The 20,433-nt window shown below is 42.7% G+C and overlaps 1 protein-coding gene across 6 annotated transcripts in view; it reads left to right on the top strand.

Annotated features, from left to right (window-relative positions):
• Nucleotide 1: 1 nt before the first annotated feature.
• SNAP47 (synaptosome associated protein 47) overlaps nt 2–20,433 on the top strand; it is a 79,741-nt gene continuing 59,309 nt past the window's right edge. For 2 of the 6 annotated variants that reach the window (XM_055803753.1, XM_013299731.3), the window contains exons 1-3: nt 8,302–8,851; nt 14,403–14,887; nt 18,840–18,970. In XM_055803753.1, the coding sequence (XP_055659728.1) occupies nt 8,355–8,851; nt 14,403–14,887; nt 18,840–18,970 (1,113 nt within the window). In that variant the 5' untranslated portion in view covers nt 8,302–8,354. Of the gene's footprint in view, nt 112–341; nt 3,372–3,412; nt 6,112–8,301; nt 8,852–14,402; nt 14,888–18,839; nt 18,971–20,433 lie in introns of those variants that run through there. The other 4 variants (XM_055803754.1, XM_013299727.3, XM_005229549.4 and 1 more) reach the window with 4 other exon arrangements.

Raw genomic sequence — 20,433 nt, 5'->3', positions numbered from 1 at the left:
GAGTGAGAAGGGGAGAGCACAAAGCGCGGCTCAGCCAGCAGCAGCGGGCGGCGGGCGCAGGCGCAGAGCGGCGGTGTGGGGGTGGCCGCTGGGCTGGCTGCGCTGCGGGAGGTGGGTGTGAGGCCGGGGCGCGAAGGGGGCGGGCTGGAGGAAAGGGGGGGATCGGGGGAGGGGGTGTGTGTGGCCGAGACTGGGGGAAAGGTTGGTGGTATCTGGGTCGGGAAGGGCGGTTGGGCCTGAGCTTGAGAGGAGGATGAAGAGGGAGAGGTTGGGGATCGGCCTCTGGGAGGGAGGGGGGTCTGGCTTGGGGCGGAGGGCGGTTTTGGGTTTGTAGCCAGGAGAAGGAGAGACCGCAGTGAGGAGGGAGGGGTCTGGCCTGGGGGAAGCTGTGGGGGTTTGCCCCAGAGCTGTGGCAGAGAGGGGGATGCCGGTTGTGGTGCAGCCGGGCCTAGCAGTGAAGGAGAGAAGAGTGTTTCGGTGACTGACCTGCGGCTGTCCCGAGCAGGCCTAGGGAAGCACCTCCCCTCGTACTGGGAAAAGGACAGAGACTGAGGAAGGATCTGGTGTAACTTGTGACTGTGTTGAGTTTGGGGTGAGGAGGAGGAAGTCTGCCTTTGTGCTCAGAAGAAGGAAGAGAAAATGATGGAACGTTTTAGGGAGGGGGAAACTTTAGCTTGGGGTGAGGAGACAGTGCATCTGGGGGATGGCATTGGGGAAGGAGAAGGGAGCGAGTTGTGGGAGGAAAGAAGGAGGGCAGAGGAGGGTTCACCCCTGAAGTGGGGCAGGGCAGCCTTGAAAGGCAGGGGGGCAAAGTTTGGAAAGTGCAGATGTGTCTGTGTTTTGCGTTACAGAGGTTGAGACAGGGTTAAGGCTGAAAGGAAGGCTGGTGAAGTTTAACCTGGGCGCTGTAGGAGCTAGTGTGGGTTAAAGGATGGGAATGGAGGCAACCCCATACTGAAGTGTGTTTGGGAGAGGTTGGTGGGACTTTGGTAGCTTTGTATCAGAAATGAAGTGGAATCAGAATTTTTTTTTCCATAGAAGGATGGAAACATGTTGATGTGGAGAAGCCCCTCAGTCTAGAGCCATTCTTTAGTGGGCATCTGTTGGCCTTTTGAGGAGAGGGGAGCTGAATTTCTGTGTGCTGTAGTAGAGAGGTGCTGTGTGTCTTTGCCTGCTGCACCTGTTGGAGGGTCAACCCTGAAAACTTCATGTCATGTAGTGTCCTTTGGAGCATCGTAGAATTAGAAACCTGGTGGAACTGCATCTTAGAGCTTTACTTAAAAAAGAGGGGAGAGTCACCTGATAAGCCTTATAAACATTTTATTATGAGGGCTGGTTTTTTATTTATTATGTTGAGCTCACAGGAGTGTTAAACGCATAATTTGCCAGATGGTAGCTTTAGAAATGACCCTGTGGAAACCTCAGCTGTAAAGGAGGAGAAAAAGTAAACACACACCAACATGTTAGAAACATGTGCAGAAATGTTCTGGAGATGATTACCAAGGGCAGATGGGAGGAACCTGTGACTAAGTTTTGAAGGCTCTGAGTTAGACACATTGCAAAGGGACAGTGTTCTGCTTATGAGTTTACAGCACTGCCTCCCAGTGTTATGTAGCATCCCCTTGCACCTGGGGTAGTTAGTAATGCTTACATTGCATTGAATGATCTCAAAGCACTTCACAAGAGAAGGTGAGTCACCTTCTTTTTATAGAAGCAGGGACAGGGTTATGTGTTAGCTAAAGAATGCATACTATGTGGTGATGCTGCCGGAAATACAATCCACATCGCTTTGCGGCTAATCCTCGTTCTGGTCTGTGCTGCTGTGTGTAGCTCTGTATAGTACTGCACTCGGTTTGGGGGGCAGATGTGTCAAAAAGACAAACTGTTTGATAAGGAAAAGAGGTGATTTACGCGGTGTGGATAAAGTTTTGATGTTGCGGAGCCTGTGTTGGGAGAGACTGCGTGTGTCTTCTGGTCTGTAGACAAATGTGTGTTTCTTTACAAAAATGAAGAAATTTATTGTGAAATTATTCAAGTGTCCTCTTCCACCACATACAGAGAAGGGGTTGAAGTACTGTAATCCTCTCAAGTTTATAAACCTATCCCTGACTTGATTGAAAAGTAATTGAAAGTGATTAGGTTTCGAGGGTTTTTTGGTTTTTGTTTTTTTTCCCTGCCAACCTAGTCCTTTTCATGGTATCTTAAAGGACTGACTTGCATCTGTTTATTGTCTTTTGTTTGTTTGTTTGTTTGTTTTGGGTTTGTTTGTTTTTTTTCTGGGTGGAAGTACTGGAATGATATGTTTTATTGCAGGTAAGTTTTTTTCAGTGTGTTTTACAGAACGATGAATATTCCATGTCTTGTTATACAGGGAACTTCTAGCCATGTTTTAGGAGGAATAGAATGGGAGTGGCATAATGCTGAACTTCCAATTGGTGGGGTCAAAACAGTCATGGCAGGAGGAGAGAGATCCTGAATTTTGAGTAATAGTTCCTTGTAGGAAATAAGCTGTGTAAGCGGCAGAAGGCCTTTACCTCAGCTTTTCTGAAATGTGATTGTCAAAACTTTAGGAAATATTGGGGGTGGTGGAAATCCTTCCATTTTGAAAGACCGTAGTGGAGCTGTTTGATCCTTAGTGTCAAGTTCACTGTCTACATCACAGATGAAGTTGGTATATTTAATGTTGCTTTTTGTTTCACATGAGGAGGTGTTCTCCATGTAGGTGCTGTATAAGCTAACGAGAGAGAACCAGAGTCAAGATTCTGTTGTATAAAAGGCAAAGTGCTGCCCGTAGATGAGACAAAGAAGTTCCTTTAATATTAACTCAAAGACAGTAGAGTTGCAAAAGTAATAGGATGATGGTTTTTAGCTGCTCCGAAACCATAATCACAGGTTAATATGCATTAGAGAAGTATATGACACAATGTATGTCATAGGTGAAATACACATTTAATGCTTTTTTCCAGCTAACTTCACATGATTGCGATCGTTTCTTCTTTTGTTTAAGACTGGTAAAATCACTCGTGTTTAAATCCAACGCTTTGAAGTCTTGTGTTAAATAATGTATGCTGTTGAATGTTCATAAATAGTAGCTATGTCCTGTGCCACTGATGACTGTTTTCATTGTTGAATAAAACCAGTCTTGGTTATCCTTATGTACATCTGTTTTTCTGGTTTACATTTCTTCTCTGTGAGAGAGAAGAAAAAAAAAAATGTCGTGGAGGTCTGATGCTGATGAAAACATCTTTACATTGGAGAAAAGCGTGCTGGTACAATGAATGGATTTAATTGCCAAATAGGTTTTTGCTTGGAAGTTCTGGCCTCGGGCACAGAAAGGAGCTGACTATCAGGCAAAGCCTTGAAGTGCTCAGGTGAGTCAAAGGTCATAAGACCCAAGGCGTGTACACTTATATATACACAGGTCAAGTGACAGCTTCGTTTCTTCTCCCAGACTGAGAGGACTTGCTTTACTCTTAGATCCAGGCTTAAAGATACATTCTCTATTGTTTTTCCTTTTGGTAACAGGCATAGTAGGATTTTAGCTTTAGCTTCAGCTTTTTTTACCTGCTCTTTTGGACTTTGAAGAGAAACAAAAACTCAGGAAAAAAATTCTGCCTACGGATGGACAGCTCTGTAAAGGCAGCAGCCCCCGAAAGACTGCCTAAGAGCTCTACATCTACAGATAGAGGTAAGGAGCTTGAGTTAGGGTTTAGGAGGACTTTTTTTTTATGGCACAATTGTGAGACTGCATCAGCTGTTAATATTTTCACAGCCTTAATGGTAGAGAGCATGCATGAGAGAGAAATGCTATCTTGATAGGGGGAGCAGGTGGTGGTTATATAGAGTTTGTGGAACTTAGCATGTCAAAATGTGCCCTAGGCTGAGATTATACAAAAATTTAAGGCTTATTTTCTTGCTTACAATTTCCTCTTGCCTCCCTAGTATGGTTGTGCCTGGTTGAAGGTAGCTGTTGCTGTTAGTGAGGTCTAGGAGTTGTTTTTCAGATGACGTTATGTTCTGCAGTGCCTGTCCCAGTAGTGGGTGTTGAGAAACCTGCACTTGGTTCCAGGTTTCCCTTGTGATCTTCTGCTAGGTGTATAATCTTTCAGTGTTTAGGTTTCATCAATATTGAGATACATTACTTATAAAATAACAACAACAGCTTGTTGTGAGCAGCATGCTGATATTTATGAGATTTTTTAGAAAGTAGTGTAAGTACCAAAGAGTTTCAAAGGTTGGGGAAGGGGATGTCAGATACTTTGTATGGGCTGGGGTCTGAATGTGACATAATGTTTTGATAAATTGGGAGACTGCTGATTCATTTTTTTTTTTTTTTTTTCCCCCTGGCTCTGATGGGAGCTTTTTCAGTAAATGTCATTTGTGTCCACAGTATGTTCACCCTATGAGAAGCTTGAGGGTGTAATATGGGATGTTTAGTTTTGTTTATCATCTGCTTGCTATGCTATTGTATTTACTTCATATCTAGGCAGTGTCAAACAGTTAAACTTAGTTTTGATTTGTAATTTGTAAATCTTGATTGATAAAGCTATAACTTGATTTAGTTTCAACTGTCCTTTATTTCAGCACTGATGTAATTTATGTTGTTGTTTAAATGGAAGTAGTTGTCAGTTACAGTGACAAAAAGTTACCATTAAGGGCACATGGGTGTTTATCCACATTAGAAACATTATCCACTTAAAGTAGCTGGTAAAAGCCCCTGTTCTGCTGATTGTTTTTTTGCAGTCACATTTCACTGACAGTTAAAAACTGCTTTTCTTTTCCCTGTGACAGAAAGAAAATAAACTTTTAATAGAAATTACAATAATTGGCTACACACAAAGCCCAGTCAGGCTGGGAAGAAAAACCAAACAATTATTTCCATCAGATCTGTCTGATCTAACCTTGCTGTGTTAGAGGAACTACCTTCTTTTTCTAGATGGAGGAATTGAGGCCAGAGCTTTTAGCTTTTCTCCAAATTATGAAATTATGTAGCAAACAATTGAGAAAGAAACACTGTTTGTAGAACTTGTCATTGTTTTGAGGACTGTAGCTAATAATTTAAATCAGATTTCTGTGGGCTTTTCTCCCCTCTTTTTGGCTCATAGTACAGTGTGAAGTTGTCTCTCTAGGATTGCAGTTTTATTAGGCCAAAACAGATTAAGAATTTTCACTTTAAACTCCAGCAGCTTTGTAAGCTTACGGCTTATTTTTCCATTTGCATCACTAAAATTCATAATGCCATGGAAATAAGGTATGAAGACCAAAGTAAAGATTTTTGTGGAATACGACATAACATGAGTAGTCTTTATCTTGATAATGCTGAAGTTTTGAATATTTAATAAAAGATGTAATTGGAACTGGACTCAGAGCACTTTAATTAACGGATATTAATGATGCAGCAGCCTGAACATGCTAGAAGGTCTTCAATATGTGCTATAGGAATTTACATCAGTGGTACCTGAAGAAGGACTACTACCTTTTTTTTTTATTTCATTAGGATTCCTAGACATTTCCTTAAGGGGAACAGAATCATACTGAAGTCAAAAAGTGTAATTAGTCTCAGTGTCAGCCTAATTGGGGATTCTGTAGTGGAGATCTAACTCTGCATTTGTTGCACCATACAAGTAGCAGAAGACCTTGAGATAATGTTATGGTACTAATCTATAAATTACGCTATGATACATGAAAGGCTTTGAGAAGATAATGAATATGTGAGTAATTAAATCACCATTACATAATGGATGTTCACAAAGTAGTTGCAGAACGTAATTAGTCTTCAGTGTTTGTGCTGAGAACTAGTGTTGCGAAGGAGATGTTACAGGAAACAGTCTGACCCTTGGGTTCAAGAAGCCTCTTCAGAAGCGTGGAGAGGTGCCACTTGAGATACATTTAATTTACAGTTCCAAATTTGTCCTTGTTTTGGTGTAAGCAAGTCAGGCCTGAGGCATATGACAGCGCTCTGTTTTCTTGTCAGGATTCCAGATACCAGTGAGCAAGTTTTATAGGATTAGTATTATGTCATCAAATAGCATCACGGGCTCCCAGGAAAACATGGCCTGTCAGAGAGGTGCAATGAAATCATCATAGCCCTGGACACTGTGTCCCTTCGTGGTGAGTGAACAGAGTCAGTTCTGCCGGCTCTCTTAAGCTCTGCTGGTTCTGCTGCTGCTTGTTCCACTGTCATGTGTGGAGCTGCTGTGCATACTGGGCCAGCAACATATCTTCCAATACCAATGTGGCATGTTTTTCATCTTAACTTCCACTTGGGTCAGTCAGGGTTTTCCCAGCAACACTGCTAAGTTGTTTCCAGTTCTTCCCAAACTTCTATTTCCAAACCTCTGTGATAGTAACTGAGTAATAATAAATCTTTCAAAGAACAAATGCTACAGGTTTGGAGCATTTATTTTGCCTGTGATGTTCTACCAGAAGTTCTGGTATGTGCTTGAGTTTTGTGATTTTGGCTTCATGATTCTTGAGTACATGGATTTGACGAATGGATCACTCGGTGGATAAGGAACTGGCTGAGTGGTCACACTCAGAGTTGCAGTCAATGACTCTATGTCCAAGTGGAGACCAGTGAGGAGTGACGTTCCTCAGGGGTCCATACTGGGACCAATGATGTTTAACATCTTTGTCGGTGTCGTGGTCAGTCGGATCGAGCACACCCTCAGCAGGTTTGCTGATGACACCAATTTGTGTGGCACAGTCGGTGCTCTGGAGGGAAGGGATGCCATGCAGACAGGCTGGAGAGGTGGGCCTGTGTGAACCTCATGAAGTTCAGCAAGGCCAAGTGCAAGGTCCTGCATGTGGGTTGGGGCAACCCCCAGTATCAACACTGGCTGGGCAGAGAATGGGTTGGGAGCAGCCCTGAGGAGAGGGACTGGGGGTGCTGGTGGGCGAGAAGCTGGACGCGACCCGGCCATGTGCGCTCGCAGCCCAGAAAGCCCCCTGTGCCCTGGGCTGCATCCCCAGCAGCGTGGCCGGCGGGGCGAGGGAGGGGGCTCTGCCCCTCTGCCCCGCTCTGCTGAGACCCCCCTGCAGCGCCGCCTCCAGCTCCGGGGCCCCCAGCATAAGGAGGGCACGGACCTGTTGGAGCGGGGCCAGAGGAGGCCACGGAGATGGCCAGAGGGCTGGAGCCCCTCTGCTGCGCAGCCGGGCTGGGAGCGCTGGGGCTGTTCAGCCCGGAGAAGGGAAGGCTCCTGGAGACCCTGGAGCACCTTCCAGCACCCAAAGGGGCCGGCGAGGAAGCTGGGGAGGGGCTTTTCCCAAGGGCCTGCAGCGCCAGGACAAGGGGGAACGGCTTTGCGCTGAGAGAGGGCAGATGGAGATCAGAGCTGAGGGAGAAATCCTTCCCTGTGAGGGCGGCGAGGCGCCGGCACGGGCTGCCCAGAGCAGCTGTGGGTGCCCCAGCCCTGGCAGTGCCCAAGGCCAGGCTGGACGGGGCTGGGAGCCACCGGGGCTGGAGGAAGGGGGCCCTGCGCGTGGCAGGGGTGGGACTGGGGGGTCTTTAAGGTCCCTTCCAACCCAAACTAGTCTATGATTCCATGTGTTGGATAGACACTCAGTGTGTGTTCTTAACATACCTGGATGTCGAGGTATCAGATTGGAAGGTGAAAGACCAGTTATTTATTGTGATTGTTGTAGATATCTATTGATGAGCGTGCGTTTTGGTATATTCTGGATTTTCTTCAATATCTGTTGGTCTGTGGGGAGCTGTTTCTGATGATGTGGTGGGGAATGGAAAGTATTTTACATGATCGCTTTCCAGTAAAAAAGGGTCTGTGGAAGACTCAGAAAAGTTTTTTGATACTCTATTTTTTTGCTAGGTTCCCCTCCACCCAAAAATATGAACATATAGACTAATCTAATTATAAAGTATCTCCCCTGTCCAAAAAAGCATAGCAGTTATTAAATCCAGGGCATTAATGCAGTAGTCATTTGAAGTTTCTGCTGTTGTAGATCCTGTGCTGAAACACCGTGAGAACATTATAAAAGGAGAGGCAGTGCTGTTATGGCGTGGGTGATAATATTGACAGTCTTGTTCAGAAAGGGTGAACTATTCTGAAGGAAATATTTGGGTGATTGGAAATGGTTACCAAATTTTGTGATTGGAAATGGTTACCAATTTTTGTAAGCCATCTGCAGCTATTTCCAAATCTATCTTGGATATGGACCTAAAAGGTTACAGTGAAAGTATTGGAAACCAGCGGGGGATGGGATAATTATTTATGAGTGTGTTTTAAGATCAGCTTTTATATGCTGCTAAGGATTCTTGCTTTTTTTCTTGCTCTTCTATTCTAGTTTCTCCTGGCTTTGGGGGTGTTGGTCTTGAAGAGGATCTGAAAGACGAGCTGATGAACGAAGACATACGTATCCATAGTTGGCCTTGTTCTTACTACTTGGACACCAGCAAACAATGGGTCTCTGGCAGACTCACACTGACTCCTGTTGCAATCAAATTTACAGCTGACAAGACTGGGGAGCTTTTGGTCAACTTCCATCTTTCTAGTATCGATGAGATCAAGAAGGAATCTTCAAATTTAATCTTCAGCTCCCTTACCATCTTAGAAAAGAACACCAAGCACTGGTTCGGTTCTCTGCAACCCAACAGGAATGTGGTCTTCAACATCCTTGAGCACTTCTGGAGGGAGCAGTTGCTGTCAAGCCAAGGTGCAGGAGCAGAAGCAGCAGCTTTGCAGTCAAGAAAGGGAAAAGAACTGATTGGGTTATTGACTGGCTCACAGAAACAACTGGAGGACACAGCAAAAGTGCTGCATTACCAGGGCGAGCAGTTTGATAACATCATGAGAGGGCTCAACAAGATCGAAGGGGATATGGATGTAGCAGACAGGTACAGTACTGTAGCATCCTCTGAGCTAAGCAGTGGTTGTGGGATTGTATTATTCATGCCTGAAATTTATGGGGCGGATCCACACAGGTCTTCAGGAAACTAAACTTTGACTTAGTGAAAGTTTAAGCCTGTTATGGTCTTTTGTGGATCTAGTTCTTGTTATAATACTTTTCTGTACTTCTGTCATCCCTTCTGTGTAACATTTTTTTCACCCTGGTGAAGTTCTTTGTGTATATAGCTATCCTCTTTTCTTCAAATACTTATCAAGCCCTTAGGAGTTTTAACTACAATTGGCAGAAGTGGTAGAGGTCTCCAAAATACTAACAACCTATAAGGTTTGAGAGAACAGGCAACAAATTAGGCAAAAGAGATGCAAGTTAATGTTCCCACTGAAGGAAAAGGTATGACATTCACATTTTTATTTTATGTCCTAGAATATGCCTAAGTGTGAAATACTGGAAGATGACTTTGATTAGTGTTGCGAGCCCTAGCCCAGCCTGTTTTGCTGTATCACAGCAAACACAACCACAGTTCTGCTGTTCTAGTTCTTTTCAAATGAAATGTTGAATATGGCAGGTAGGCTGCTGACTTGGAGATGGTTTCCCAGAGTTATCAGGAGACAGCTGCCAGTTAATCATTAGTTCAAGTAGATTGTACTCTCTGTGCATGAAAGTTAGCTCTTGAGGCAGCTTTTTGCACACAGTGTGTGTAGTTGAGGGTTTTATATTTGTCCATTCCTTCACAAGAACTTACTTCCCAGCCACACACAGCAGTGAGGATTGAGTCTGTGGTCCAGATGTAGTCAAGGAAATGACTGTAGAAATAGTATTTCCGTATTTGTGCTATAAAACCACACTGCTTTTAACCTTACACAGCATACTCCCTGCCTTTAGGTGTAGGTGGAATAAATCCATTTTGAGGAAAAAAATGAGCAGTGTGGAGCAGCACTGAACTGCTGAGCTCTGTCTGCAGAGTGTGGTGGTGCAAGAACTGAAGAGACAGTACTAGGCTATTTGTAGTAATCTCAGTCAGGCACTTAAGCCAGTATATTCAAAAAAATTAGCCACCACGTGCTGGCTTTAGGCAACTGTAATAAGAAATTTGGAACACATTTGAGATATTGCTTAACTTAAGCTGTTGCAGAATTTGATGTGAATAGTAAATAGTTGGTGTCTTAACCAGAATGTTATGACTTTACTATTTAATGATTAACATTCAAAGAGAGTCTTTCTATGCTATTTTGGATAATGCAGGTTGGGTTCGATAGCAGTCCAAAATAGACAGTAAAGTTAAGACTAGTATCGTAGTGTTTGAGGATATATAGCTATGAGTGTCTTCGTAGAAGCTCTGACACCTGCATTAAGAAACAAACACGATAAAGTTCAAACTAGTTGTTTTTGGAAGAAGCATCTGTTTTTAGATGGATATTGTGTCTAAAAGAAAGTGTTGATTTCACAGTGATTCTGGTGATATTCTCCATACCCTTTAATGAAAAGCCAAGATAACTGAAAGCTTCAGCAATAGCTTTTAAAGTTCTGTAGCAATAAACAATGAGTAGGAAAATAAATACCTGCTCATTGTTTTTGGAAGAGAGTTTTGTTTTGGGTTAAGATGCACTGGGAGGTATTATTTGTCTTCATGAATCTGAAAAGCTAGATGCTTTGATTTTGAAAATGGAAAAATAAAGCAAGGCATTGACAAAATGTTAGCTGAGATTCTGTTTTATCTACAGTATGAAGAGTTTGGCCAGCTTGCTGGCTAGCTAAAATGCACCCCAGAAGCCATTAGCGTAACTTTTAATTGCACTGTGCTTTTTGAGGAGTTCTAACACTTGCTTTCCTAGCATAGTTTGTGTGTGTGCAGTTGTTTGTTTTTTGGTTTTTTTTTTCCTGATAAAGGTGCTTTCTCCCCCTGCCCAAAGTCTTCTCTTGAACTAGTGACATCTTTCTTCATGTCCTTAACCAATGTACAGAATGGTGAAGGCTGTGATTGAAGCTCATTTGATTGTTACACATTAGGTAATTCAGACTATTAACATAGGTAAATATGCTAATGTCTATTAAGACTCTTTTACTTTCTTTAGAAACTTAATGAGAAGTAACTTTGTGGATAATACTGTGCAGACCCTTTTTGCATGTATAGATTTTGTGCAAAAGGAAACTTTGGTAACGAACTTTTGTGTATGCGAATTCGAGGTTATATGAGTGACACCAGTTTGGTGGTGGTGTCTTTCATAAAGAGAACCAGGCCCGTTTATCTACTTTCATACGTTCAAAACTTTGATTATCTTTCCTGTATGTGTGGGCTTTTTTGGATTATAAATTCTGTTCTTGTGTATGCCTGGACATACAGCTGCTTTCAGTGGACCCGCATGCAGATAAGCAGAGCTGAGTCTGATGTGCTAGCAGATGTTCAAAGACTAAAAATAAACAGAAAGCCAGATTTGCTGGTTCCTTTTTAATATATTACTACTAGAGGACAAGGTACTGTGGTTGAAAATTTTCGTTTGTATATACAGACTGGTCATACAGTTTGTTGATACAGAGGGGTGACTCCTCCATAGAACACTGGAGAGGTTGGCTGGAGCCTTTGTTAGGGCTGTGCAGCACAAAAATCTTGACTGTAAATCAGACATCACACAGCCTCCGGATATCAGTCCCTGGGGGAAGAGGGGAGGAGACGGGTGAAGGGATAAAGTGGTAAAAAAATTAAGGCTCAAAGCTATCCAGAATAAGTCCCCACAATGTAAACGGAGGTTTAGACTTGTCACATTGCAGCTGCTTTTCAGTAAGTGTATGCACATTCTTTTCTCACAGTGAATGTGATGAAGCGAACCCATATTGCAGTAGGAATGTAATGACTTTTCATAGGTTAAGACACAGAAGTAAGCTGTCGTTGCCCTGAAGTACCTTGTAACTCTTCCGTACACCAAGAGAACAGAAAATGTGCTTTGCCTTCCTTAGAAATGAGATCAGGTCATTTGTTCCTGTTTAGTTACAGCAGGTAGGTTAGAGCGTGGCTTTTAATTTAGAAGATGGTGTGTGCTAGCGGAGCGTAGGGCTTTTTCAGTTGTTCTCTGTGTTGAACTTAAGTTGAACCTCATAGTTTCAGAATTCAGCCCTAAATCTATGATACTGTGCCATGTCAAATTCTGTTATTGTAGGACTTTCTGTTACATCTCCTTTGGTCTGTCTGTTGGGTTTTGGTTTTGTTGTTGGTTTTTTTTTTTTTCTTTCCCCCCTTTTTTTTAAAGGCATGTCATAGCATTTTCAGAGGGCAGCAGGGAGCTCCAGAACCATTACTCATGTTGCATGCTATCTACAGAAATATCTGCTGTTCCTGCTTTTGTTGAAAATGGATTCTTGGAACAATTCATTCTGCCTCTGCTACCCATGAATTCAGTGGTTGACTCCCAATATGCTTTTTCTACTTTTCCTAGCAGATGAATTTCTTTAAGTAGGTCTGTTTTGAAGCTGGTGCAGAACTTTAATGGCTAGTAAACAAAGTGTCTTCAGTTAGAACTTCCTCCTTCAGATTAGACTTTGTCTGCAGCCAAATTAAACAGGATCTTAAAATTGCAAAGTCTTCTGTAGGCACACTTTGATTCTCTCATGGAAAATAAATCATTACAAAAAGTATCTTGAGAGCAGCACTGCTGTGATGCATATTTTATCAGGCAGTACCTTTCTAAAGTAAACTTAAAAGCAAATTAAATCAAGCTGGCTCTCCAAAATAGCAATGAAGCAGTAATTCTTTGTATTTTGGTTTGGTAAGGCATGCATCTTTGGGATTTAAGTCACTAAATACAAAAAAATTTTGTAACTTCAGAAGCATCTGCTACAACTAGCATGCCAGTGGCACATGCCTAATCTCTGGATAGTCTGTATGGTATTTGAGGCGGTGGAGGGGGGGAACCAATTCTGATCTGGGTTGAACTTCTTACAGCTTTTGTTATGTTGGTTGAGACTTAACCTCTTCCCTTCCAATAGTTAATTGAGGATCCATTGGTGCCTCCAAAGATGACTTTTCTGTTCTGCTCAGTGACTGATGGGTGGGCTGAGAAATTTCCATTTAAAATATCCTGATCAGGCTGGTCATGTGCAGGCTGAGATGCTGTGAGGTTTGTGAGATGCTTGCAGTCAGCACGCTGCTGTTTTCCAGTGAGGACTGGGCAGGGTTGTTTGAGCAGTGGATGTTTGATCAGAGGGTTGATTTGCTCTTCCTGGGCCTCCCTGCAACGGGGAGCGAGCTGCTTTGGCTCAGGTGAGGTGGGCACCAGAGGCTGCTGGTGGGTGAGAGAGGAGGTGGCTGGTTGCACAGTGGAAGGGAGAGTGGGATGTGAAATTACTGTTGGCTGTGCAGGGAGATATAGTTTGTCCCAAAAGCTCTTGCCAGCCACTGAGGCTGAGTCATCCTGAAATACAGGATAGCAGGATGGGTTTGGGTGATGGGCAGGGGATGAGAAGAGAGTGGGAGAAGCAGAGCGTAATAGGTGTTGACTGCACCTCTGCCTTTAACTCCTTTCTAGACTTGGAGATGGATGCTAACAGGCAGCATAGCATGTGGAAAATAAAACCGAAACTACTACTGTTCTTCTCATTCCTTTTTTTTTTTTTGTGTGTGTGTGGAAATAGTGGTGAGGCTTAGATGCAAAGAGATCTGTGGTCATCATCCTTTCTTGGGAGAGGACCCCAGAAAAGGGGAAAGGGCTAAGCTGTTAGAAAATACAACAGAAGGATTGTGTCCTCCATGTCATTGATTCCTCCTAACAGTGTGTTACATCTTTCTTGCCTGCAGCTGATAGACCTAGGTACCTGTTAGGTGTATCTTACTTCTTGCTTAGAAATAAAGGGCTTGACTCCCTGTGTTATATCTGGCTATATAGCAGTCGTCTTTGGGAGCAGTTCCTTAATTCCTCCATAAATTAAGACCAGTTACCTTTAAGCTAAGGCACCAGTTTGCCAGCAAGGGGGCCTGTCTCCTTCGGGATCTGCACCAACACTGATGGAGAGGCAGATGCTGGATGACAGTTGGACAGTTGCTGCTGGGCTTTTCAGCCTCCATCTTGCGCTCATAGTGGTTTTACTGGCAATGGGGATTTGGGATTGGGGGCAAAGCGGAGGGTGGCATCCGACTATGAGGCTGAGGTATAAAGTAGCAGAAAAAGGCAGTGGTGGTGATGGCCAAGTGTAGAAGCATTGAGGTAAAAGGCAGTGTTAGCTGAAGAACATATGGGTGTAAATTGGCCTGAATAAATCTAGTTGGAAGTTGAATCTCTTACATCAGAACAGTGATGTTCTGGGACCACTTTCCAACGTGTTAGCAAATGAAGAAAAGCTGTTTTTTAGAACGGGTGGATCCTGTTAAGCTCTGAATAGGTTTGAGGATGGATCCTGTTAAGCTGTGAATAGGTTTGAGGAGCTAAATATCAGAGGGCTGGAGTCAGTATTAGGAAATCTTTGTGTCTGTGGTAATTTGCTTTGAACTGGTGGGGGTAGCATGACCCTCCTACTGGCTTTCACTCTTCTAACACTGTCTTGTTCTCTCCTAGGTTGTTGACTGAGCTCGAATCTCCTTCTTTGTGGTCGTTTAGCAGCAAGCTCTGGAAAGCACTTTTGGAAATCAAGCCAAAGGAAACTGCCACAGTTTCCGATTCGAAGAACCAGGAAGAAATCTTAATTAGAATTCCAGTTATTATCACCCACAGAACAGACTCAAATGTCAAGCCAGGAAAACTCACGCTCTTTGCTTCTGGCCTGGAAATCAGTGACTGCAATTCTCAGGTCATTCACAGATTTGAATCAAAGGATGTCGATGATATCAGAGTTCATACACCATATGAAATCAGTGTCCGACAGAGATTTATTGGGAAGCCTGACACCTCTTACCGGCTCTTGTCAGCAAAAATGCCAGAAGCAATCCCCATCTTGGAGATGCAGTTTAGCAAGAAGATGCAGTTTTTAGAAGATGCCCTAGGGTTTGTTGGTGCCCAGAAGTCTCCTCAGGTAGATTTGGGGACCTCCGTTTGGCAAGCAGGTATGTGACAGGCAAAGCAATCTGTCTGTAAGCAATAACACTAGCACCAAAAGTTTCCAAGTGGTTTTCAAATGCAGAACAGTGTAGGATATTTACAAGCAGATTCTCTCCTCAGTGCCCCAATGGCGAGACCATGCTGATGATAGAATGCAAGAAAGAACTGGTAGGTGACTTCAGACCCTCTTGCTAAGAGGGAGAGATGACAGAAGTGTGTGGCCCTGTTTTAGTCTAGTTGGATTTACTTTCTCCCAACTACATTAGCAAAACTTGTGACTGTAGAAGCTGAAGCTGAGTGTCCCTCAGGAGCCTGACAGCTGAAACATGCCAAGCCCTCTTTAACATTGTGCTCTCAGCTGGTGTTGTCACTACCTCCACACCACTTTTTGAAAGGATTAGCTTAATCTGAGTTTCAGCTACTGGCCTGTGCTTTAACTACAGTGTAATTCTTTTTCTGGTGGTCACCAATTCAGTATTGCTCCCGTCTGTGGGGAAGGGTCATTAGAAAGCCATTCTTCTCTCCTGACTGCATGCTTCAGAGACCTCTGTAATTCCTGTTTTTCCTTTGTCAGTTCACAGCTGGAAGCATATCTATATTAAACCTGTTGTTGAGTTAACTGTAGAAAGTTTCAAACAAATTTCAAGTCTGGCAAGTTTTTAAATGGTAAATGGGATAAACATAATGTTAATTTTCATATCTTAGAAAATAGAATTTTATCATTTGAGATGTTCACGTGTTTGGATTTAGGAGATTGTAGGTCTTGGATCAGGTGAATGCATAGTTTAATTGTTATAAGAAAACACAACAGAGACTGGCACCCTTTTCACAACAACAAGAATGACATTCCTTATTATTGTTACTACTACTGAAATTCCAGAGGGTTAGTTTTCTTCTTTTTTTGTAATCCAGCTCTGGATTTGTTTTGAAAGCTGATGATTTTTTTGTCTTAGGAATTTATTTCTATAACATAACTGAATCCTCTTTTTCTTCCTAGTTGTTAGTGACAAAAGAACAAATCTGTGGATGGATTTGTGGCCAGTATATGAAAAACAAATAGAAAGATGATACAATAAAACAATAGATAAACCTATTTCTGTGTACCAGGCTAAAACTGGACTTCAGCAGGGAGGATAATGTCCTCTTGTTGAGGAGTCATCAAGGGCCATAGCTTGGAAAAGCTTGTTAATTTTTAAGGAAGTAAGTCTTGGGCATCTGGCACCAAAATGTCAGCACAACAACTTAGAGGAAAAACAACCTGCTGGTTTCTTAAGCACTGAGTTATTCCAGCAAATTGGTGTTCAGTTCCTGATGGTCTTAAGGCTGGTTACATAAAATAATTGGTTATACAGCCCTACTGTGCTTAATTTCCTACTGCTTTGCTCTGTTTGCATCTGAGTCAGTGAGTCAAGGATATTGCTCTCCTACCCCCACCTGCATTTTGACTGTTTAATTTGGAAATGTCAGTAAAGAAAACTGGAGGTTATGGAAATCCTGACTTCTCCAGCTCCACCAAACCCCTTGTTTGTTCCTTCCCCGGGGTCTGTCACCGCCTGCCTTCAGTCACGAGATGGCAGTCACGGACTGCGCTGCGACCTCTGCGGTTTTTCCATGGCTGCTCACATGGTGGAAATACTGATTTTTAGTTTTTTCTTTCCCTCCCACCCCCTCCTAAAAGCTGGAGGGGAGGGGGGGGGAAGTCTGTGTTATGCATGCCTGCCTCTGTGTACACATAAAATATGTGTCTCTTTTCAGATAGCGAATGTTGATTCAGAGACTTAAAAGAGAAATATCCTTGCAGCAGAGGTACCTCTGTCTCTCCAAAGTGGCTGGTAACGTTCTTTGCCCTCAGTGGTGCAGCTCAGAGATGTGAATATTTCCACAACTGTCATAGTCTCATCTGGATCCTTTCTGTTTATCCTACTTCTGCCTTAAAGTAGTGCATCTTGCACATTTGTATAAGTAAATACAAAAAACTTTGTCTTTCCTAAGAGTTTTGGCTTGATTCCACCTAGGAGAGGAATTTGTGAAGAGTTTTATGCACATCAGATTATCTGAAAGTATTTTTAGCTGCTTTGCGTGTCTTTTCTGACTATGCTTTTTTGGATCAAGCTGCATGGGTGTTTAAATGCTCAGGACAGAGCAGCAAGGTTTGTTTTGTAACAGAGGTGGTTCTGTGCTGGATCAAGCTAGTACTTCCCTAGCCAATAACATCCTCAGTAATGGTTGATAACAGCTACCCAGGATTAAAAAGTGCAAAAAATCCTATAGTGCATCTGCAATATAACAATCTACGGTAGTGCTGTCTCAGTCCTATAGCTGAAGACTGGCATTCACATTTTCTTACCCTTTGGAGATTGCTGAATTTTTCCTGCTTACCCCCTGTGACCGAATGTTCTCATTATTATGAGTTTCCAGCACTTTGTTCAGGGGTTTGGTAGCTTCTCTCCTCACGTGGTGGCAGTGAGTCTCACAGTCTAAGTGGGTGTAACACAAATGAAACAAAATTGTTTCTGCCTTTCTATTCAGTTCTCTCTCTCTTTTTTTTTTTTTTTTTTTTAATGAGAAAATTGCTGGGAAATGCTAGATCTCCTTCCTCATCCCATTCTTTTTGTGTGCCTTTCTCATGTCCTGCTCCTGTTCTTGTCCTCAGCAAAATTAATGGAGTGAAATGGATAGATTTCTTGTTTTTAATGAAATAATTAGCATATGGTGACACTCGGCTGATAAGAAACACAAAGAATCTTGTCTGGCTATTTGCTGCTGTAGGAAGGTCTGTCATTCCCTCCCCACTTTGTCCTCTGAAGGAGACCATGACAGTAATTTACCATAAGCAGCGTTTTTCAGTGCCTGTTTCTTAGCCCCTCTGAATACAAGGAGCATTTGCACAGGGTAACACTAGTACAGTGAATGACTCGCTTGTCTTAAATCTTGACATTGTCTGAGTCCAGTGACTCTCAGGCTGATAACCGAATAATTCCAGGGATTATGAATTTGCAGTAATTACTTGAGAGGGATTTAGGGTTTGGTACTTTTGGTTTAGCTTTTGTCTCCCTTTTCATGGGGAAGTAATGATATCCAAATCGGTCGGGTGTACACTGTCGGTTTGCCAGCCAGCTGGGCACCAGCTCTTCAACCTGGCAGTGAGCTCTGGCATCTGACATGATTTCTGTCCTGGTGTACGTAAGAGCTGCTGTCATTGTCCTGTGCTGGGTCAGGCCATGTGCTCACAGGTGACAGTGGTAGAACTGGCTTCCTTCTTGGTGCCTCTGTAAGTGGGAGAGCTTCAGAGCTGTCTGAAGCACCTTTGGGAGCCAAGATGTGTGTCTCGGGTGTTTAGCACCCATCTGCATCAGAAATAATAGCCTTTCCTTGCAGCATGTCCCTGCTACCCTACAGGGTAGTATCAGATACTGCAATAAGAGCTGATGCTTTAAATAAAGGACAGGTGGCACGTTACACGAGGGATTGCATCCACGCTGCTTAGCTGGGGGTGGCTGTTAGCGTCAGCGTTGCCCTTCTGTTTCTGGGGTTTGCTGACTTGACTGTTGGGCTCTGTCCCTGATCTGTCACTTAAATTCTTTAATTAAAAAGATTAAAGAGAGAAGCAGCAGCAGGTGTAGAATCTTCATTTATCCGGTTGTGAGTGTGTTGCTGCTTCTTCGCTTTCTGTTCAGATGAATCACCACAGCCCAAAATGAACGCATTCTCCAAATGCTGCCTTTAATAATAAGTCATCTCTCAGCAGCCTGTCACTTCCACGTTAGGTGTTGTACGACACACAGCTGGAATCCTTTCTAGAAGAACATAGCTTAACGGGCAAGACTGGGTTATGCTTGCTTGGCCCCTTGCAAACCGCTGTAGTGCAAAAGCAGAGGTCAACCAGTTCGATACTAGCACTAGTCCTCCCTGTTGGTACAGGAGATGGCAGTCTGACCACGGGAACTTCTCTTGCAGCCACAGGACTCCTGGGAGGAGTGGTGCAGCCCGGCTCTCCAGTGGGAGGCAGAGAAGGGATGGATAATGACCAGGTTCAGCTGCAGAAGCAAGAGAAGATCTCCCAGGAAGAAGCAAAAGAGCTTAAACAGGTATAAGTTGAGATAACTTTGATAAAGAGTTGTTTCACTGTGCTTCCTAAATAACATGCATTTTCATCGTCAGAAACACAGTAATTGTCCTTAACAAAAATATTCTTTCACCTAAATTTAGATGAACATACATCAAAAATTAGCTAGTCAAACCTGTGATTAAAATACACTGATAACTTTATATTTGTTTTGAACAATTTTGAACAAATCGGGGATTATCAGCAAAATATGTTAAGTGATAGGATTATAACCCAAGGAAAATCCTTAGCCATAACCTGTTTTTTCTGAAGATTAAAAAGCTTAACAATTAAATAATTTTCAGCTTTTTTTGTTTTCCCTATGCTATCTTATTTATTTTTTTTTTTTTACTGAGGAGTAGCAGTTCTATTTCAGAAACATCCACAGAGCTGAACAGTGTTTTATAAACACGCAGAGGGAGCTTGTAGTTAGGAAATGAGTATGCAGTCTAGCAAAGTAATAAAGGGGAAACAGGTTGGAGATTTTATTAGGAAAAAAAATGACTTATTTAAAGTAACGCAGTCTGATATTGTTCATCTGAATGGCTCTTTAAGGAATTTCCCTCAAGCTGATGTTCAGAACTTTTAGTGAAGAATCCCTCTTTGTAGTATGTAGTTGATCTGAAACGGTGAACTAACAGGAAAAGCCAAGCAGTATGGTTTTAGTGGGTTTTCCCATTAAAATAGGCTCACTGGTGATGATCACAGACACATCAGAAGATGTGACTGAAGATTAAAATTTACTATTTTTCTTTTTTTCTTTCCCTCTAGCATCTTATTCTTTTTGATATTCAGTCTGTAGCTTGGTGATAACATGTGAAGTCTTTGCTAATTCTATTGCATCTTAGCCAAGCCTGCAGTTTTCCAGTTCCCTTCTTTTATTTTATCGTTGGGAATTAGAATAAAGCAACCTCTGTTAGCTTGAGTGCGTTTGAGAGTCACAAGCACTTAGCAGTGACTTGAGTGGCTAAAAATGAAAACTTCTTGCAGGAAGAATCTATTTATTAAAATTAACCGAAAGACAGTTGAGTAAGTGAGAATTTTTAACCTTTGCAGAAGGTTAACTTCAGAAATGTCTGAAACTCTGTGCTGGATGGTAGACTTGAAACGGTGTTAAATGGCCATTGTTATTTAAAACAAAACAAAACACTTTCAAGATTAACTAGAACTCAAAAGACAATTCTGGTATTTATTTATACCACACCAAGCCAAGCAAGCCAAGAATTTTTAAGTCAGTTAATGATTTGGGGTGAGCTTGTGGGATAGTGTGGGTGGGGAGAGGATCTGAATGGCAAACTGACAGGCCATGGATGGGTCTGATTTCCCCACCCCCAATAATTGCTGAGCACCTGTTCTGTGAGAGTCAAGTCTCTTTTCATGATTCCAGTCATTAATAATTTTAAGCTACATGCCATAATTCCTATAAAAACTCCCGTTCCTTTTCCT

Source organism: Falco peregrinus, chromosome 5 (genome assembly GCF_023634155.1).
Source record: "Falco peregrinus isolate bFalPer1 chromosome 5, bFalPer1.pri, whole genome shotgun sequence".
In the NCBI taxonomy this organism is placed as follows: domain Eukaryota; kingdom Metazoa; phylum Chordata; class Aves; order Falconiformes; family Falconidae; genus Falco; species Falco peregrinus.
Note: the sequence above shows the minus strand (reverse complement) of the source record. Positions and strands in the feature narration are given on the sequence as shown.